This window comes from Lepus europaeus, chromosome 6, assembly GCF_033115175.1.
Source record: "Lepus europaeus isolate LE1 chromosome 6, mLepTim1.pri, whole genome shotgun sequence".
Classification (NCBI taxonomy): domain Eukaryota; kingdom Metazoa; phylum Chordata; class Mammalia; order Lagomorpha; family Leporidae; genus Lepus; species Lepus europaeus.
In genome coordinates this window covers 102,419,026-102,439,887 of record NC_084832.1, presented here as the reverse complement: position 1 = coordinate 102,439,887, position 20,862 = coordinate 102,419,026, and the positions used below count along the sequence as shown (strand labels likewise).

At 44.9% G+C, this 20,862-nt stretch overlaps 1 protein-coding gene, 1 non-coding gene and 1 pseudogene across 8 annotated transcripts in view; 1 reads left to right on the top strand and 2 right to left on the bottom strand.

The window, feature by feature from the left end:
- Window positions 1–20,862, bottom strand: part of DDX11 (DEAD/H-box helicase 11) — a 57,463-nt gene that overhangs the window by 28,026 nt on the left and 8,575 nt on the right. For 2 of the 7 annotated variants that reach the window (XM_062194821.1, XM_062194819.1), the window contains exons 2-4: window positions 19,672–19,780; window positions 4,889–5,022; window positions 4,510–4,657 (exon numbers count right to left, since the gene is read on the bottom strand). In XM_062194821.1, coding sequence (XP_062050805.1) covers window positions 4,510–4,653 — 144 coding nt within the window. In that variant the 5' untranslated portion in view covers window positions 4,654–4,657; window positions 4,889–5,022; window positions 19,672–19,780. Of the gene's footprint in view, window positions 1–4,509; window positions 4,658–4,888; window positions 5,023–5,845; window positions 6,039–14,374; window positions 14,458–15,522; window positions 15,635–19,671; window positions 19,781–20,862 lie in introns of those variants that run through there. The other 5 variants (XM_062194817.1, XM_062194818.1, XM_062194822.1 and 2 more) reach the window with 4 other exon arrangements.
- Window positions 10,906–11,040, bottom strand: LOC133762674 (small nucleolar RNA U109). Its single transcript, XR_009866340.1, has one exon. It is a non-coding gene; the product is annotated as a small nucleolar RNA U109 (small nucleolar RNA).
- LOC133761879 (small nuclear ribonucleoprotein E-like) lies at window positions 15,501–15,839 on the top strand (annotated as a pseudogene).

Sequence of the window (20,862 nt, the reverse complement as noted above, 5' to 3'; positions counted from 1 at the left end):
TTGAATAAATTATTTTTTCTTTAAAAAGTGAGCAGAGGACTTAGTTCCTGAGGCTATTGGCCAAAGTTATCTTCCAAACACAACTGTGCATATACACAAACTAGAAAGGGTGATGGAGGCCCCACGGTTATGAGTCCTTGTGGTAAGACCACAGTTTCAGATTAGGGAATGTAAACAGGAGGAATAAACACTCAGCTCAGTCGCGGAGTAAAGTGAAAACGGCACTCACAGCACACCTAGCTCTGAGCAAGGTTATATTTCCTGGGCTACCCAGGCCAGACAGCAGCTACAAAACAGCTGCCAAGACAGCAAGCAAATGCATTCACTCTACACATTTGCTGGGTATAGCAAGCGCTGGACCTGGGACGAGGGCCAAGGAAGTGCAGAGACCCCAAGAAAGTGACCACAAGGAACTCCCTGGACATCATAGATCCTGGTAAAGCAAGGACCCAGAGTAGAGTTCCCAGGACTGTGATGTCACAGGAACTGCCAAAAACTGAGCCAGTGACTCATCTCAGTGCAATCACTTAGGATTTAAAAGGCAGTTCTAGGGTTGGCACTGTGGCACAGCGGGTTAAAGCCCTGGCCTGAAGCGCCGGCATCTCTTATGGGCACCAGTTCTAGTCTCAGCTGCTCCACTTCCCACCCAGCTCTCTGCTATGGCCTGGGATAGCAGTGGAAGATGGCCCAAATCCCTGGGCCACCGCACCCGCATGGGAGACCCAGAAGAAGCTCCTGGCTTTAGATCGGCGCAGCTCTGGCCATGGCAGGCCATCTGGAGAGTGAACCATTGGCTGGAAGACCTCTCTCTGTCTCTACCTCTCTCTGTAACTCTGTCAAACAAATAAAATAAATGTTTAAAAAAAAAAAAGGCAGTTCTGGGGGCCAGCGCTGCAGTGCAGCGGGTTAAGCCCCAGCCTACAGCACCATCATCCCATATGGGCGCTGGTTCAAGTGCCAGCTACTCCACTCTGATCCAGCAGAGGATGGCCCAAGTCTGTGGGCTCCTTGAACCAACATGGGAGACCCGGAAAAAGCTCCTTGCTCTTGGCTCCTGGCTTCAGGTAGGCTCAGCTCCAACTGCTGCAGCCATTTGTGGAGTGAACCAGTGGATAGAAGGCGTTTATCTCTTCTCTACCTTTCTCTGTAACTCTTTCAAATAAATAAGTCTTAAAAAAATAAAAAAGGCAGTTCTGGGACCAGCATTGTGGCATTAATGGGTCAAGCCACCGCCTGCAGCACCAGCATGCCACATGGGCACTGGTTCAAGTCCTGGCTGCTCTACTTGCAATCCAGCTCCCTGCTGGTGCGCCTGGGAGCTGGAAGGACAGCAGAAGGTGGCCCAAGTCATTGGGGCCCTGCACCCACACAGAAGACCAGGATGGAGCTCATGGCTCCTGGCATCAGCCTGGCCCAGCACTGGGCGTTGCAGTCTTTGGGGAGTGAACCAGTGGACAGAAATTCTCTGTCTCTCCCTCTCTCTATAACTCTGCCCTTCAAATAAACAAAACCTAAGTAACAAAAACAGGCTCTGAAAAGGTAAACAGGCAGGGAGCAAAACTCGCCTAGGGTGAGAGACAGCATGGCCTCTTCTGCAGACCAAGTGTGACTCAGAAGACACGAGGACAGAAGGGGAAACAGGAGCCACAACGTGCTTTGTGCAGAGTGTACACAAGATGAGGCCCAGCACTGAGGACACCCACCCTGCAGGCCTGAGCAGAGCCAGGGCACCTGTGGGAGAGCAGGGGGAGGGAACGCCCCTTCACAGCCCCTGCAAAACACACTATCATCACACCGAAGTAACAAAGGCAGCTGGCACTCCCAAGACAAAGAAAGTGCAAGAAGGGACCAACGGGCCTGGGTTGCGAGACTAGAAAGACAGGAGACACGGAATGGACTTGGCAGAGTCAGGACACGCAGCCCAGGTGCCTCAGAACCTCCCCAAGCTGGCCTCGGGAAGACCCACTGTGAGCAGGGTCCTGGTCGGCAAACCCAGGGCCTGACCACGACGCTTCTCAAGAGGCAGAGCCCCAGGCTGCAGGCCCACTCCCCACGGAGCCAGGAGAGCGAGAGGGGCGACAGAGAGAAGAGGGAAGAACAGGCCAGACAGGACGCGGGGCACCGACGGACACACTGCTCCTGCCCTACGGGAATCCATGGTTGGGGGGTGGGGGTGGGGGACGACTCACTCTCTTTCCCTCATTTCTCAACACATGCATAATAAGGGCCTCTGCATGCCCCAACCCCGCCAAGCCCTATTAGGCAACAGGGACCCAGTAGCGAGGATCTGAGTCCTTATCACCCAGGAGGCTTCAGTCTTGCTGGGGCCTGCACACCAACATGCATGAGGGGACTCCCAAAGCTCATGGGAAAGTGAAATTAAATTTAATTGAGTATAAGGGATTTTTGAAATCCATATTTTACAATAACATTTCTCTATAATATTTTTAAAAAGATTTATTTGATAATGGTGCATTAAATCTGTGATTATAAAATATAATTTAATTAATATTGCCAAAATTAAAGTAAAAGTAAAGAATGAGGGGCAATTGAGGGATGGGGAAAATTGGCTTCCTCTTTCTGGAATTGTATCTGTAAATTACATGAAATCTGTTTTCCTACTAGTAATAAAAGTTTAAAAATAAAAAAAAAATTTAAAAAAGATTTATTTGAAAGGCAGGGTTGCAGGGTGGGGGGATAGAGAGCTATCTTTTTTTTTAAACTTTTATTTAATGAATATAAATTTCCAAAGTACAGCTTATGGATTACAATGGCTCCCCCCCCCCCCATAACTTTCCTCCCACCCTCAACCCTCCCCTTTCCCGCTCCCTCTCCCCTTCCATTCACATCAAGATTCATTTTCAGGCTGGCGCCATGGCTTAACAGGCTAATCCTCCGCCTTGCGGCGCTGGCACACCGGGTTCTAGTCCCGGTTGGGGCGCCGGATTCTATCCCAGTTGCCCCTCTTCCAGGCCAGCTCTCTGCTGTGGCCCGGGAAGGAAGTGGAGGATGGCCCAGGTCCTTGGGCCCTGCACCCGCATGGGAGACCAGGAGAAGCACCTGGCTCCTGGCTTCAGATCAGCGCAATGCGCCGGCCGCAGCGGCCATTAGAGGGTGAACCAACGGCAAAAAGGAAGACCTTTCTCTCTGTCTCTCTCTCTCACTATCCACTCTGCCTAGGAAAGGAAGGAAAGGAAGGAAAGGAATGAAAAGGAAGGAAAAGGAAGGAAAAGGAAGGGAAGAAAGGGAAGAAAGAAAGAAAGAAAGAAAGAAAGAAAGAAAGAAAGAAAGAAAGCAAGCAAGCAAGCAAGCAAGCTCTCTGAATTGAAAATGAATCATCTGCTGGTTCGCTCCCCAAATGGCTGCAAGGGCTGGGGCAGGGCTGGGCCAGGCCAAAGCCAAGAACACTATCCAGGTTTCCCATGTGGGTGGCAGGGTCCCAAGCACTTGGACCATCTGCTGCTGCTTTCCCAGGATCATTTCCCATGATCCAGAGAGCTGGACCAGAAAGAGGAGCCAGGACATGAACTTGCACTCATACAGGATACCAACATTCAGGAAGCAGCTTAACCCACTGCCCAGCAATGCTGGCCCCAATACACATTTTCCTATAAACATTTTCAAGCCCCCTCACAGGCAGATTTCAAAAATTTTTTACACCTATATTTCTATCTTTTCTATCCATTTTCCATGAACTTTTCAAAGCCACCCACCCACTATGTCAAAGAGCCTACTATAGGAAGTCACACATGGCCCGGTGCTGTGGCATAGCAGGTAAAGCTGCTGCCTGCAGTGCCCGCATCCCATGAGTGCTGGTTCAAGTCCCAGCTGCTCCACTTCCAATCCAGCTCTCTGCTATGGCCTGGGAAAGCAGAAGATGGCCCAAGTCCTTGTGGCCCTGAACCCCGTGGGAGACCCAGAAGCAGCTCCTGGCTCCTGGCTTCAGATCAGCCAAATTCTGGCCATTGCAGCCATCTGGGGAGTGAACCAGCAGATGGAAGATCTCTCCCTCTGTAACTCTACCTTTCAAATAGATAGTTTTTTGTGTTTTTTTTTTTTGTTTTTTTTTTTTTTTTTGGACAGAGTTAGTGAGAGAGAGACAGAGACAGAGAAAGGTCTTCCCTCCATTGGTTCACCCCCTAAATGGCCACTATGGCCGGAGCTACACTGATCCAAAGCCAGGAGCCAGGTGCTTCTTCCTGGTCTCCCATGCGGGTACAGGTGCCCAAGCCTTCCCGGGCCACAGCAGAGAGCTGGACTGGAAGAGGAGCAACCGGGACAGAACCGGTGCCCCAAATGGGACTAGAACCCAGAGTGCCGGCGCTGCAGGCAGAGGATTAGCTAGTGAGCCATGGCGCCAGCCATAGATAGATTACTTTTCTTTTTTAAAAGATCTAAGACGTCTCTGCTCAACTTCAAACTATGCAGATCTCTGCACAGGTGAACAGCAAAAGCCAGCAAGCCTGCCTCTAAGCTGCCACAACCCGGCCCCTCACTGTTTGTACTCACAGTGCCCGTGGGACTCTCAAATATCCCAATCTTGCCAGCCTCCAGCACCTTGTAGAGCTCTGCCATGAAGTCCTTCTGGATAGAATAGGGCGTGAAGGGAAACGGGAAATGGACGCCACCAACTTCCTGGGTCTTGTTATCCATGGTCCTAGGGAGAAACTTAGGTCAGAGCGCTCTCCTGAGCCAGGAAGAAACAGCTGGAAATCCACTGAGGGAGGAAGAAGCCCCCATCCTCGTGACAGAGCTTCTCCCCGGGCTGTGCTTTCTCCCGGCAAGCAGACGCCGTCTCTCTCCGTCCTCAGTGCAGCCACATGCAAGCCGCCTATCAGAAGCAGCTACAGTCAAGAACGCCCTCACCCACATCACCCTGCCCTCGTACCTTCCTGTGCCTCTCCCACGGGCCGGGAGCACGGTCCTCCAGGACAAAAACGTGGCACGTGATGACTTTGGCAGCTCTCTCCTCCCACAGCCCTGCACTGCAGCATCCGTGCGTCACAGCCGCTTCACCTCCTCCTGTGAAATCACAGCACACAGGCAGATGATCACAAGCCCAGCACAAATCAACACCTACCTCCTTTTACAGATATCTTTAGTCTGCTTATCAGTTCATCCTAGCCTGGAGGACAAACCAGAGCCCCTCAGTCGTCTTTCTGGGCGGTGGGCATTTGGCCACATCATTTGATTCTTGGCTCCAGCTCCTGACTCCACCTTCCTGCTAATGCACAGCAGGTGATGGCTCAAGAACTTCGGTCCCCGTCACTCCCACAGGAGACCTGCACTGGACCGAGTTCCTGGCTCCCAGCTTTGGCTTATCCCAGGCCTGGCCATTGCAGATATTTAGTGAGTGAACCAGTGGTTGAAGGCTCTGTCTTCCTGTCACAAATAAAAAAGAAAAAAAAAAAAACTTCTAAAAGAAAAATCATCATCCTATTGGCCTCAAGAAACATGAGCTAGGGGCTGGCACTGTGGCGTAGCAAGTAAAGCTGCCACCTGCAGCGTCTGCAAACCCTGTGGGCGCCAGTTCAAGTCCCAGCTGCTACTCTTCCAATCCAGCTCTCTGCTATGACCTGGGAAAGCCGTTAAGTTCCTGCAGCAGCATGGAAGACCCGGAAGAAGCTCCAGGTTCCTGGCTGAAGATTGGCTGTTGTGGCCATTTGGGAAGTGAACCAGCAGATGGAAGACCTTTCTCTCTCTGCCTCTGTAACTCTTTCAAGTCTTAAAAAAAAAAAAGAAAGAAAAGGAGCTGTTTGGTCGCAGACAGGGAGAGTCCCCTTTGCAGCACTGAGCTCCGCCTGGACAGCTCCCTGCCCCTGCCAGGCTGAGGTCTAAGACGCACCTCTGCTCCAAGTGCACATCTTCCTCTCCAATCACCCTCTGTCTGGAAGACTAGCTTCATTCTGGTCCCCACGCCTGTCTCTTTAGAAGTCTTTTATTTGGGCCGGCGCCATGGTTCAACAGGCTAATCTTCCGCCTTGCAGCTCCGGCACACCGGGTTCTAGTCCCGGTCGGGGCACCGGATTCTATCCCGGTTGCTCCTCTTCCAGGCCAGCTCTCTGCTGTGGCCAGGGAGTGCAGTGGAGGATGGCCCAAGTGCTTGGGCCCTGCACCCCATGGGAGACCAGGAGAAGCACCTGGCTCCTGCCTTCGGATCAACGCAGTGCGCCGGCCGCAGCGGCCATTGGAGGGTGAACCAACGGCAAAGGAAGACCTTTCTCTCTCACTGTCCACTCTGCCTGTCCAAAAAAAAAAAAAAAAAAAGAAGTCTTTTATTTGAAAGGCAAAGTTACAAAGAAGAGGGCTAGAGACTGATCTTCCACCCAGTGTTTCACTCCCCAAATGGCCACAACACCAGTGCTGGGGCTGGCCAAATCCAGGAGCCTGGAACTCCATCAGGGTCTCCCACATGGGTGGCAGGAGCCTAAGCACTTAGGTCATTTTCCACTGCCTTCCCAGGTCATTAGAAGGGAGCTGGATAAGAAATGGAGCACCTAGGACTTGAACTAGTGCACACGTGGAATGCCGCGTCACAGGAGGCAAATGAACCCGCCGCACCACAACACCAGCCCCAGAAGTCACTTCAAGCTATCTGACAGGTTCATCTCTTGCAAGCCCAGATATTAATAAGCCTAAGACCTACTCATTACTATTAATAAACCTAAATTCCACCTTACTACCCTGGTTCAACAGACTAGTGACAGTCACATGCTGCTTTCCCAGGTAGTCTGGGGGACACTGAATGCCCACACAGGTGGAGGTGACTACTACTGTCAAGGTGTTACTGCACTCCCACTCTGTGTGGCGACAATAATCAAATCCTTGATTTAGCCACATGATCACATTGATCAGGAAGGTTAGTTACAGCAATATGTACTTTAATGAAATCTAGAAACTGCGTAAGAATGTAGGGGCCTATGATGTCTGAGGAGGCGGCGGCTATTTTGTAAGACAACCCCTGCAAGAGACTTTACCTGGCCGTGTGACACATCAATAGAAGATTAGAGGTGGCTGATGCTGGCACATGGAAAAGACCTAGCTTACCCTGAAGAAAAGCTGCTGTGCTGAGGGCAGCAGTGCCCGTCACACTGAACCCAACCAGGACCGGAACGAACAAGAGGGCAGGGCAATGTTGGCGATAATTAAGATCAGGGGAGAAATAGGTCCACTGTAAGTGCAGACCTGAGGAGGGACAGGTACAGTAATACAAAGGCTGGTGCCTTTCACTGACAGCCCGAATGGGAGGTCTTAAGAGCTAGATTTTTCTTTGGTGGACCCAGCCCCTGCTGCTAGTTTTGGGTTCAGGATATCACAGCAGAGAGGCGGGATCAGGTCTCAGAGCAAACCTTGCTGTCACAGCTCACAGCCTATATGCACAAGACATCCTGTGAAAGCTGCGGGGGCCAGCCGGATGGCCTCAGCCACCACTCCCCCCATCCACACCCTACCACTGTAGGGACCCAGGGCGACGATCTCATCTTGGCTACTTCTGCTGAGGGGGGTTGTTGTCCTGGGGGCCCCTCAGGGTGGGGAGTGGGGAATGGCAGTCAAAACAGGGTTTCAAGGGCCGGTGCTATGGCGTAACGGGAAAGCCGCCGCCTGCAGTGCTGGCATCCCATATGGGCGCCAGTTCAAGTCCTGGCTGCTCCACTTCCAATCCAGCTCTCTGCTGTGGCCTGGGAAAGCAATAAAAGATGCCCCAAGTCCTTGGGCCCCTGCACCCGCGTGGGAGACCTAGAAGCTCCTCCCAGCTTCGGATCTGCACAGCTCTGGCCATTGTGGCCAATTGGGGAGGGAAACATCGGATGGAAGACCTCTCTCTTTCTCTCTCTCTCTGCCTCTCCTTCTGTGTAACCCTGACTTTCAAATAAATAATTATTTTTTAAAAAGGGGGGGTTTCAGGCTGGCGCCGTGGCTTAACAGGCTAATCCTCCACCTTGCGGCGCAGGCACACCGGGTTCTAGTCCCGGTCGGGGCACCGATCCTGTCCCGGTTTCCCCTCTTCCAGGCCAGCTCTCTGCTGTGGCCAGGGAGTGCAGTGGAGGATGGCCCAAGTTCTTGGGCCCTGCACCCCACGGGAGACCAGGATAAGCACCTGGCTCCTGCCATCGGAACAGCGCGGTGCGCCGGCCGCAGCGCGCCTACAGCGGCAGCCATTGGAGGGTAAACCAACGGCAAAGGAAGACCTTTCTCTCTGTCTCCCTCTACTGTCCACTCTGCCTGTCAAAAATAAAAATTAAAAAAAAAAAAAGGGGGGGGGAGGGGAGTATTCAACAGAAGGTGGTTTTTTGAGGGGGCCGCAGTGTCAGCTTGCAGAAACTGCTTCCATCCACAGTTTCACGTGCATGGCCATCTGGAATTTTATTAAGTCTGGAGAAAATCAATCTAACAAGCAGATTAAATACACAGGGTCTGCAGGGCCTGCGCAGCTCCTGGTTTCGAATCAGTACAGCTCCGGCCATTGTGGCCATCTGGAGAGTGAACCAGCAGATGGAAGATCGATCTCTCTCTCTCTCTCTCTCTCTCTGCTTTCTCTGTATCAACAAGTTTAAAACACTTAATACAGAGATTTTAGGTCATGTGAACCAAAAATGCATTTTGGGTTAATTTAGCAGTTTAGCAATCTTTTATCTATTAGTCAATTAAAACAGAGCTCTCAATGAATTTTTTCATGTAGGCATACAGTATGGACACACATACAACATACATTATAGGATAGACAATAAACCAGTTTTAGTAATAGCCTTTTAAACTTTTTTTAATTACCGATCGATTAGAATTACTTGGTAACCTGAATTAATCATGTTTTAGTTGGGACCTATTAGACCTCTCTGTGGAGCAGTTTGAAAGTACTGAATACAATAAAACAAATAACAATACCCAGACACAGATTAGAAACCACAATAGAAAGCAGACAGTATCAACACCTAGGGGAAGAACACAAACACCAATACAGAACCAAACCAAGAAACCAACAAAGGAGAACAGTACCACAACAGAGAACACACCAAAGAGCAAACAATCAGCAATGGAGAAGGCAACCAATAAACAGGAACAGCACTTACAGGTCAGGGTAGACACAATATCAGGTAAGACAATGAAACTAATAAACAAACCAGAAGATAATAGGCTATACATAAACACAGCATTATCAGAAAAAGAGAAGGAAATACCAAAAGGATATAAATTTCTTATAGATACAGGAAGTAACAATAGGAGTAAATTATAAGATTAGTAAGCCCAATCATAATATAATAGGAGTCGCAAGTATAAGCACGCCAGCAAACTGGAAAACAATGTTCTTACACTTATGGAACAAAGACCTATAAAAATATTAATAGCAGAAATACAATATACTAGGAATGAAAGAAATCCCAAATACTCTACCCTTATGGATAAAGAAATAAAATAAAACCAATGAAAGGGCATAGAATTGGAACCAATAAAATCACCAAAAATAAAACAATACCCTATAAAAGGGGGACATAAAGAAATTAGGGAGAAAGTAAAAGAACTATTTCAGGAAGACATTATAGAATACACAACTTCCTTCAATTATAATAGCCCTATATGGCCCATATTAAAACCAAATGGTAAGTGGAGATTTACAGTAGATTATAAAAATATCAATAAGTCAACACATCAGATGCCTGGAGAACTACCAGACATCGCAAGTATTTTATAGCAAATACATACAGAAGAATATGAAAGCTCTGCAATAGGTCTATCAGATATTTTTTTTGCCATTCCAATAGCAGAAGAATCTAGAGGGATAACTACATTTACATGGGAACCACAACAATATAGATATAAATGCTTACCGCAAAGATATAATAGTCCCAATAATGGCACATATCATATTTTTTTCTTATTTGACAGAGTTAGACAGTGAGAGAGACAGAGAAAGGTCTTCCCTCCATTGGTTCACCCCCTAAATGGCCATCAATGCCAGAGCTACACCGATCTGAAGCCAGGAGCCAGGTGCTTCTTCCTTGTCTCCCATGCAGATGCAGGGGCCCAAACACTTGGGCCATCCTCCACTGCCTTCCCGAGCCACAACAAAGAGCCGGACTGGAAGAGGAGCAACCAGGACCAGAACCCAGCACCCATATGGGATGCTGGCGCCGCAGGCAGAGTGAGCCACAGCACCAGCCCCATGGCACATATTATATTAAAACAAACTTTGAGATATGCCTAAAATATAAGCAGACATATACATGTACATAGATGATATCTTAATAGCTTCGACAAATAATGAGACTATAAAGATATGGAAACGGTAGTTAAACACCTTATAAAGAAAGGATGGGGCCGGCGCCGTGGCTCACTAGGCTAATCCTCCGCCTTGCGGCGCCGGCACACCGGGTTCTAGTCCCGGTCAGGGCGCCGGATTCTGTCCCGGTTGCCCCTCTTCCAGGCCAGCTCTCTGCTGTGGCCAGGGAGTGCAGTGGAGGATGGCCCAAGTGCTTGGGCCCTGCACCCCATGGGAGACCAGGATAAGCACCTGGCTCCCGCCATCGGATCAGTGCGGTGCGCCGGTCGCAGCGCACCAGCCGCAGCGGCCATTGGAGTGTGAACCAACGGCAAAGAAGACCTTTCTCTCTGTCTCTCTCTCTCTCACTGTCCACTCTGCCTGTCAAAAAAAAAAAAAAAGGATGGACCATAAAGAGACAAAGTACAAGGGTCAAATAAAACCATAAAATTCCTTGCACTACTAGTATCTACAGAAAGTCAATGCATACCAGAGCAGGTAACAGACAAAACCCAGATGAGAGGACCCCCCAAAAATAAAGTCCAACAACTAATAGGATTATCTGGCTATTGAAGGAACCACATACCATCCCTTAATCTAACACCACATCCAATATATAAAATTACACGAAAAGCACAGGGTTTTTTCTTTTGTGTAGGAGAAATATACTACCACTCAACCTCTACTGTAAGGTCGGCAGCCCCGAGAACTCCTTTATTAATACAGCATGTTATGGATGTAGTCCTGCTCCAAAAGGAATGAGGAGAAGGCATTTCCACATGCATGAAAAGCACAGGATTTTATGTGGACAGAAGAACAAGAGAAAGCACTACAGTTATACAAGCAATATATAAAAGAATACAGCAATCTGCATAACTTAGGAGATACCACAATAGATACAAAAATAAAAATGGCTACAGAACTTGAGAAATTTATAATAATGCTTCAAAACCCAAGCTGTAGGACTTTACTGTAAAAGATTTCCATTCACAGAAAACAGATACTCATTATTTGAAAAAATTGCATGGACAGCTTATGAACCACTAAAAATGACATCTACCATAACGATAGGAAAAATGATCCTACAAACACCAATCACGTTAAAAGATAGGCTAAAATGACACCAAAGGAAACATAAGGTTTAGGATGGGAAAATAAAGCTTTAATATGGCAATGGTACCTAAAACAATTTGAGAAAAACCAAACAAAAATAGGAACCGATAAGATCACTGAATAAGCCCAAATACCTATAGCCCCAGTATCAGATATCCCTACAATAAAAATAAAAAGGAACTTAGCATCTTCGGGGCCAGAATATACTAGTGATTTTAAAAATGTATGGTTTACAGGTGGATCTACCACAGTAGTAAAGAAATAAAGTGGAGGGGCTGTCACTGGTGTAGCAGGTAAAGCCACCGCCCGCAGTGCTGGCATCCCATGTGGCCACCAGTTCGAGTCCCGGCTGCTCCACTTCCGATCTGGCTTTCTGCTATGGCCTAGGAAAGCAGTAGAAGATGGCCCAAGTCCTTGAGCCCCTGCACCCTCGTGGGAGACCTGGAAGAAGCTCCTGGCTCCTGGCTTCAGATCGTTGCAGCTGCAACTGGGGAGTGAAACAGTGGATGGAAGACCTCTCCCTCCCTCTCTGCCTCCCTCCCTCTCTGCCTCCCTCCCTCTCTGCCTCCCTCCCTCTCTGCCTCCCTCCCTCTCTGCCTCCCTCCCTCTGCGTAACTGACCTTCAAATAAATTAATCTTAAAAAAAAAAAAACGTGGAAAGCAGCAGCTTATAACCCTAGAAACAATATACTATTAACAAAACAAGGGGAAAATAAATCAACACAACATGCACAATAGCCACAGAATTAGCCATACATTATACTAAAGAACACAATTTAACAAAACATATTTATACCGACTCATGGTGTGTGGCGAATGGCCTAGCAATATGGTCAGGTAAATATAAAATGACAGACTATAAGATAAACGGAAAGGATCTGTGGTTCAGAGATACATAGAAGAACATAGATAAAATGGCAAAAAGAAATAAAAGTAACCCATGTAGATGCACAAATAAAAAGGATGAGGTAAGCAGATACAACGATATTGTAGATAAACTGTCAAAAATACTGCTTATGAAACTACAAGGAAAATGGCAAACAAAACAGAAGACATGGAACTAAAATTAAAAAAGGCAATGAGAAATAACAAAATCAGAAGGAAAATATGAAATACACCCACAACAATTCCTACAAATACACGCCCAATGAGGACATGCAGGAACTCATACGTTGTATGAGCGGTTCCAAACAAATTAAAGGTCGCATGGAATGACAAAAGGCAATAATGGCATGCACAACTTGCCCAAAAATGAAATTAAAATTTAATCTCTATAAAATGCCCAAGACACAAATGGAATATAAGAATTTTAATTATATAAATAGACTTTATAGGACCACTAACAACATTGAGGAATACGAACGTATGCACAATGGTAGACACGTGCAGAGGACTAGGAATGGTAAGAGCTATAATAAAACGTAACCAAGCACCAACAATCCATACAGTATTACAATGGAGCGCAGCGTATGGTATTCCAGATATACAATCAGATCTAGGGTCACATTTTACAGGGAACTTAGTGAAACAAATGGTAGATCGATTAGGATTATAATGTAACTATCACTGATCACATAACCCCACTGCAGCAGGCAATATAGAAAGATGGAATGAGGTTTTAAAAAATGAACTAGAATTGTATAAAGGAGAAAATTTAAAGAAAGCCTTACCCAAAGCAGCAATGGAAATAAACAACAGACCTAGAAGGAATAGACCATCACCTGTAGAAGAAGCGACAACGCCAAATATACCACAAACCTTAAATGTTAAGAAAACACGGGACAAAGTATACAATAATATACCATATAGAATTGTGATAAAAAGAATAATGCAACTATCAGCCCAGTTAAAACAGTGGCAGCAGGGCAAGGAAACAGTATTGACTACCAATGAGAGAGGCACGTTAAAACTTATAAAAATCAAAGATATACATTAGTACAGCAGTATATACAGTATCTGTTCTCTTACAGGTACATATAAAACTATCATAGGGAATTTGCACACCACATCAAATACAGAACTACTACATGAACTACAAGTCAACTACAACTGCCTCACCACAAAAGACACTTACTCTTTAGAAAATGGTTTTAAAGCATACAGGAGAAGCATAATAATGAAGATACATAACACCCAAACATTAATGAAGCTACCTACAATGGCAACAATATTATCCATAACCAATAGTCCTGTGACTGCTGTGAGCACTAGTAGCCCTAGTAGTACCCCAAGTAGTGGCACTTCTCCTCCCACACCTGCTCCAGAACTTGATATAAACATACCATTCCCAACCAAAAATTATACAGATGCAGGGAAAATCATTGACAGGTGGAGATATAATTATTACAGCAACATGTTGTTCCACATGGCCCAAATTTTCTTTGCAAGGTACACACATTGTAGACAGGCACCTACATCAGTATATAAAGTATGTGAGGAATACTACAAAGCTATAAGACAAATACCACCATTAGCACATAAATCATTGGAGGATATAAATAACACAAATATAATACATAATAATCCTTTAAGATGCATGTATACAAAACTCTATGGGAACACTACTGGAGACATGCAATATACCTATTCCATGCCAGAACAATGCACAGAATTACAATTACAAACCATGCAAATTATAGGTAACATATCACACATATGAAAAACAGAAGCAGATGATATATATTATTGTAAACTGTCCACGGAACTCAGATTCCTACCCTTGTTCTTTGCGCCAACATTACAGCAAAGATCATGCTAAGATAAGTGGGGAATAGGACCAGATGAATCTTGTGAATCCACCCCAACAGCTCCAACCACACAAACAATATCACAGACTACAATGACATCAGTTACACAAACAACATGGCCACTTCCACCCAACAGCTGACTCAGTAAAACTTTTTCAACCAATGGTAAAAATCCACGTGTATAATAAACACAGATATCCTATTTCAATGCCTAGTAGATACATGGAACAAACTTCAACAACACTCCCAGAGACAATACCTCAATTTGGTGCACACCAGGCTTTCCCAATCTTCCATATTATGGAAAGTTTGAAGTAACTGATGGCACCTCAGATTATAAAGCAGAAAATTTATCATTCCCACCAGTATCAACGTAGGCAATAGCATGGCTGCGGGAATTAATACGTAAGTTTCTGCTAATAACAGACCCAATACAACAACCATACCAGATAAATAGTGCATTTAAATCCAATCCTAAAACAATATATAGATGCCAACACTATGACTTGCTGTGCATAACACTAGTCCAAAATATTAATGGGAGTATAACAAGAGAAACAAAAGCTAAAAAGGAAATTAGCTGCTTTGAATATTATAGAAAAAATAATGAAACACTTGTTGGCAAAGAACAATACAAGTTCTGGGAAGTGGCAGATTATAAAGCCCGAGTAAAGTTATTAAGTGAAATAGTAGGAAATAAGACAATCTACATCAAATGTAACCACACATTTCAATCACACAAAAATAACCGATTGGAATTTTTTAGCTATATTCCCATGGAAAAACAAGGCAAGTATAAAAATTAATAGTACAAACTGACAGATAAATTTATAGTAATGAACACAACAGCAATGCAACATAAGGCAACAGGACTAATAAAATATAATAAAATGAAAGATGCATCTTGTAGACCAGTTAAACCTACTTGGTGGATGTGTGACACATTAATGACAGATAATAATATTTTAGCTTTTGATTTTTTTTTTTATTTTTATTTTTTGACAGGCAGAGTAGAGTGGATAGTGAGAGAGAGAGAGAGAGAGAGAGAGGTCTTCCTTTGCCGTTGGTTCACCCTCCAATGGCCACTGTGGCCGGCGCACCGCACTGATCTGATGGCAGGAGCCAAGTGCTTCTCCTGGTCTCTCATGGGGTGCAGGGCCCAAGCACTTGGGCCATCCTCCACTGCACTCCCTAGCCACAGCAGGGAGCTGGCCTGGAAGAGGGGCAACTGGGACAGAACCCGGTGTGCTGGCGCCGCAAGGCGGAGGATTAGCCTAGTGAGCCACGGCGCCGGCCTAATATTTTAGCTTTTGAAATACCAATGGATATAGACAACAAATAGAACCATTACAATATCATATCCAGGTGTGTCTGGTGTGGTCTTTGTGAGATTCCACCATGGCATACCGTGGCCAGGGCCAGAAAGTGCAGAAGGTGATGGTGCAGCCCATCAACCTCATCTTCAGATCCTTGCAAAACAGATCTCGCATTCAGGTGTGGCTCTATGAACAAGTGAATATGCAGATAGAGGGCTGTATCATTGGTTTTGATGAACACGTGAACCTCATTAGAAGCTGCAGAAGAGATTCATTCTAAAACAAAATCAAGAAAACTGGGTCAGATCATGCTAAAAGGAGGTATTACTTTGCTACCAAGTGTCTCCAACTAGAAATGATGGATGAAGTGAGAAAATACTGAGAAGGCAATGCTGTGTTTTTTGGTTTGTTTTTGTAGGCGCCCTTTCATTGCGAGTATAGTTCCAAAACACTTCTTCATGTTTTTATTACCCTTATGTTATTACAAGAAGACAATAAATACAGTGGGAATTAAAAAAAAAAAAAACTATCATACCCAGATAGAGGTTGAGGTTTTATAAGAAATATAATAAACTCAATTACAGTTACAAACTTTATCAACCCTTTACTGAAAACAAGGATATTTGCAGGAAAAATGTGTGAAAAGGCTCCAGAACAGTGAGGTATAAAATAAAAGATACAGATAACAGAGACATCCAATGGTGGATAACAGCAGGAAATGATTCTATAAACATCCCTCAGAGATACAAAATTCAACACTGTGATCTACCATATCATTTTTATGTGATGCTACCAAAGTGGCATGAGCCAGACAAAATAATACAATACGACTTTATAGCACATGCACCCTCATTAATGAAGACCTCAAGAAATGGTAGATACTGGAGTAACCAAGATAACATACACATACTCCCTATGGATTTTAATAAATACAACACTATACCTTGCATTATTGAAAGAGGAAGCATAAATGTAACACAAGTTATATACAGCACATTACACAACAGGATGGAAGTTAATGCACAAACACCCCAGAGAATTAGAAATATTACCAGCACCACATACAATACTGGATGTGAATGCACCAGTACAATTAATAATACAATGTAATAATACATCAGATGTGCATCAAAACTGACTCTGCAATATTCTCCACAGCCTTAAACAAAAGGTGTCCCTAAGTCAAATGGCTTACACCTACAAGCCATATAAGACATCCTAGATCAGTAAAACAAGAAGGAAAAGGGAATTATCGGGGTAGATAGCAATAGGAGGGTTAGCATAGGAGAAATAGCAAATGCAAAGGCAATAGAGGGGGTGCGGCACTGTGGCTCAGCGGGTTAATGCCCTGGCCTGAAGTGCCAGCATTCCATATGAGCGCCAATTCTAGTCCTGGCTGCTCCTCTTCCAATTTAGTTCTCTGCTATGGCCTGGGAAAGCAGTAGAGGATGGCCCAAGTGTTTGGGCCCCTGTACTCGCATGGGGGACCTGGAAGAAGCTCCTGGCTCCTGGCTTTGGATTGGCGCAGCTCTGGCTGTTGCGGCCAATTAGGGGTGAGCCATCAGATGGAGGACCTCTCTCTCTCTGCCTCTCCTCTGTGTAACTCTGACTTTCAAATAAATAAATCTTAAAAAAAAAAATTTAAAAAGGCAATAGAGGACCTAGACATAAGTATAACTAAAATAGAAAATGTTAGAGATAAAGAAATATAAGGGCTGAAAGCCATCTCCAAATCTCTAACAATGAAATTTTACATCACGAACAAATCATCTGCTCACAAATCTACAGAATTTGAAAGAACAATCAGACTTATGTGCAGAAATATATAAAATTATGGAGCAAAAATTACACTATTTAGAGAACACGAATGCAGTACAAATATTACAACAACAAGTATTAACTGACACACGACAACACAGGGAAAGGAGAACACACACAAACAATTCTGTTAATCCCAAATGAAAGATCTTATTGTAATGAAGTAGAAATGTGGGGCCAGCAGCATGGCGCAGTAGGTTAAACCTCCACCTGCTGCACTGGCATCCCATATGGGCGCTGGTTCTAGTCCCGGCTGCTCCTCTTCCAGCCCAGCTCCCTGCTATGGCCTGAGAAAGCAGTAAAATATGGCCCAAGTCCTTGGACCCCTGCACCTGTGTGGGAGACCCAGAAGAAGCACCTGGCTCCTGGCTTCAGATCAGCACAGCTCCGGCTGTTGCAGCCATTTGGGGAGTGAACCAACGGACAGAACACTTTTCTGTCTCTCCCTCTCACTGCCTATAACTACCTCTCAAATAAATAAAAACTTTAGAAAAGAAAATGTAGAATGTAAGATGTCTATCATTACCAACACGTATACGGCTTATAGATCTAGGCTCTTACACAGGAAAATAGGGAATAACTTTATACAACCATTAAAAGGAGGAATAATAAATGGACAAGTATACCTAATGGAGGCACTAACCCCAATTGTACCCGTGACTTACTTGTATAACCATGACTTCAATATAATATACACACATCAAAAACTGCCTTGGGGCTGGTGCTGTGGCGCAGAGGGTTAATGCCCAGGCCTGAAGCGCCAGCATCCCATACGGGCGACAGTTCTAGTCCCGGCTGCTCCACTTCCGATCCAACTCTCTGCTATGGCCTGGGAAAGTGGTAGAGGATGGCCCAGGTCCTTGGGCCCCTGCACCTGCGTGGGATACCTGGAGGAAGCTCCTGGCTCTTGGCTTCGGATCGGCGCAGCTCCAGTCGTTGCAGCCACATGGGGACTGAACCAGTGGATGGAGGACCTCCCTGTCTCTACCTCTCTCTGTAACTTTTTCAAATAAACAAAATAAAAAAAATTTTTTTAAAGGCCTTAATAGACCCAGACCTTGGCCGGCGCCGTGCCGTGGCTCAACAGGCTAATCCTCTGCCTAGTGGCGCCGGCACACCGGGTTCTAGTCCAGGTCAGGGCACCGGATTCTATCCCGGTTGCCCCTCTTCCAGGCCAGCTCTCTGCTATCGCCCGGGAGTGCAGTGGAGGATGGCCCAAGTGCTTGGGCCCTGCACCCCATGGGAGACCAGGAGAAGCACCTGGCTCCTGGCTTCGGATCAGCGCAGTGCGCCGGCCGCAGCACACCGGCCGCGGTGGCCATTGGAGGGTGAACCAACGGCAAAAGGAAGACCTTTGTCTCTGTCTACTCTGCCTGTCAAAAATAATAAAAAAATGTAATAGACCCAGACCTAGATTAATATCAATAGGGAACAATATGTTTGCAGTATGTACTCCCAAACCAGCAAGCATGACACTTCCAGCCTGGGAATGCCACCAAGATAACAAAAGTACCCTGCCCAGCAGATGATCTGGATTATGGGATTATGCTTATTATCCTGAGGTTTATGGGTATGAGGACCCTGCATCTCAAACACATCTATATCCTCAAACCTAAACCCACATCTACACCTCTAACATGCAGCATAAATAGAATAACAAAGGCACTAGAACCAGGACGCATATTAGTATATAATACACCTGAAATAACATTACAACTAGGAACTACAGGGAACATGCCAATAATCCAATCATGTAAATCATGTTTTCAATCAAATGTATGTGAAGATAAAGATAAAATAGACATACAGAAACAAACACTTCAGAAACTAGAAATGCAAATATAGAATAAAACAAGATATCCTTATAAGTAAATATTTAGCATTGTTAAACCAAACTACAGAACTAGTACACAATATAGCACACATACTAGAAACAGACTCATTGGCTTATAAACACAACATACAAAAGATGTACATGGGCAGATACAGCCTGGAGATTATTACATTTCAATGTCATTTGTCTTCATATTCCAGATTTTTGGACCGACATCAAGTAATTCTTCCACTACGCAGTCCTCATAATAGTGGCAATAATTGCAGTAAGAATACTGTTATGTGTGCGAGTACTTATTGGAGACTTCAGAAGAAACAAGCACTAAAAACACAAACCAATGGAAAATAATAAAGTAAAACGTATAAAAGAACTTAAAGAAGAAGGAAACATTATGGCCGGCGCCGTGGCTCAACAGGCTAATCCTCCACCTAGCGGCGCCGGCACACAGGGTTCTAGTCCCGGTCAGGGTGCCGGATTCTGTCCCGGTTGCCCCTCTTCCAGGCCAGCTCTCTGCTGTGGCCCGGGAGTGCAGTGGAGGATGGCCCAAGTGCTTGGGCCCTGCACCCCATGGGAGACCAGGATAAGCACCTGGATCCTGTCTTCAGATCAGCGCGGTGCCACTGTGGCCAGTGGCCACTGGAGGGTGAACCAACGGCAAAGGAAGACCTTTCTCTCTCTCTTTCACTGTCCACTCTGCCTGTCAAAAATAAAAAAAATTTTTAAAAAAAGTAGGAAACATTCATTTACAATGTGATAAAGGTAGTATAACAGCAGAAGATATCCTAGACAGAGAATAAATGATCTTGTACTGGATAGGAACATGTATATCAATCAATATTTATGGTCCATCACACATCTAAGAAATGTCATCTATTTAGATTCTGTACTTTCAAAACTAATACACGATAATATTCATGAATGTGAAAATGCAGATATAGCTAAATAAATAAAAATCAAATTGCTAACATTTTATTTTCACTCTCTAAGATGTAGAATGATTTTCGAATGTTTTTGTAAATTTATATTATATAAGACTATCAGACTATGACACATAACAAAAATTTTTAATTACTCCACAGATCATGATACCATATTATTCTGTGTCCAGCACAGAATGATCTACATAAAAGTAAACAGCAAAAATCACAATAAACCCATGGCTGACTCAGTTTTGTAATATGAAAGGATGGTATAACACCACGAAGCCGTATTTGGAGTATGAAGACATGACCCTACACTACATAACAATCACACAAGAAACAGATGATTGCTCCAACCAGGAAACACTAGCCTTATTTCCACATTGCATAATAAAAGCATCAACTTTCAAGAGACCAGGAACAACATTTAAATACATATACCTACAATTAACACCCCAAGTAATAATGATGGGAATAACAACACCATACAGAGAGGAGATGATACCAAATTTCAATTAGGACTCGGAAACGCACAAAACATAGCATGGCACGACCGTGAAATCCCTAAAACAGAATATCAAAAACTATGTGGATAGCAGCTGGACCTAAACTACCATTCTCATATCCCATCAACAACGTTCTACACAGAGAAATGAAAATAAAAATTAAAGCCTTCAAGACAGTCAACAAAAAAGCCTTAGAAGATGTCAAATATGCATTTCCATTAAGCACCATGATAATGGCAGGAAACCAATGGAAATATAGCAATCTAGAAAGAAATAATTTTTGAAAAGAAAAAATGATACCAGCTTCAGCAATCATGGCACAACCTGGATTTACAATCAAAAACCATAAAATT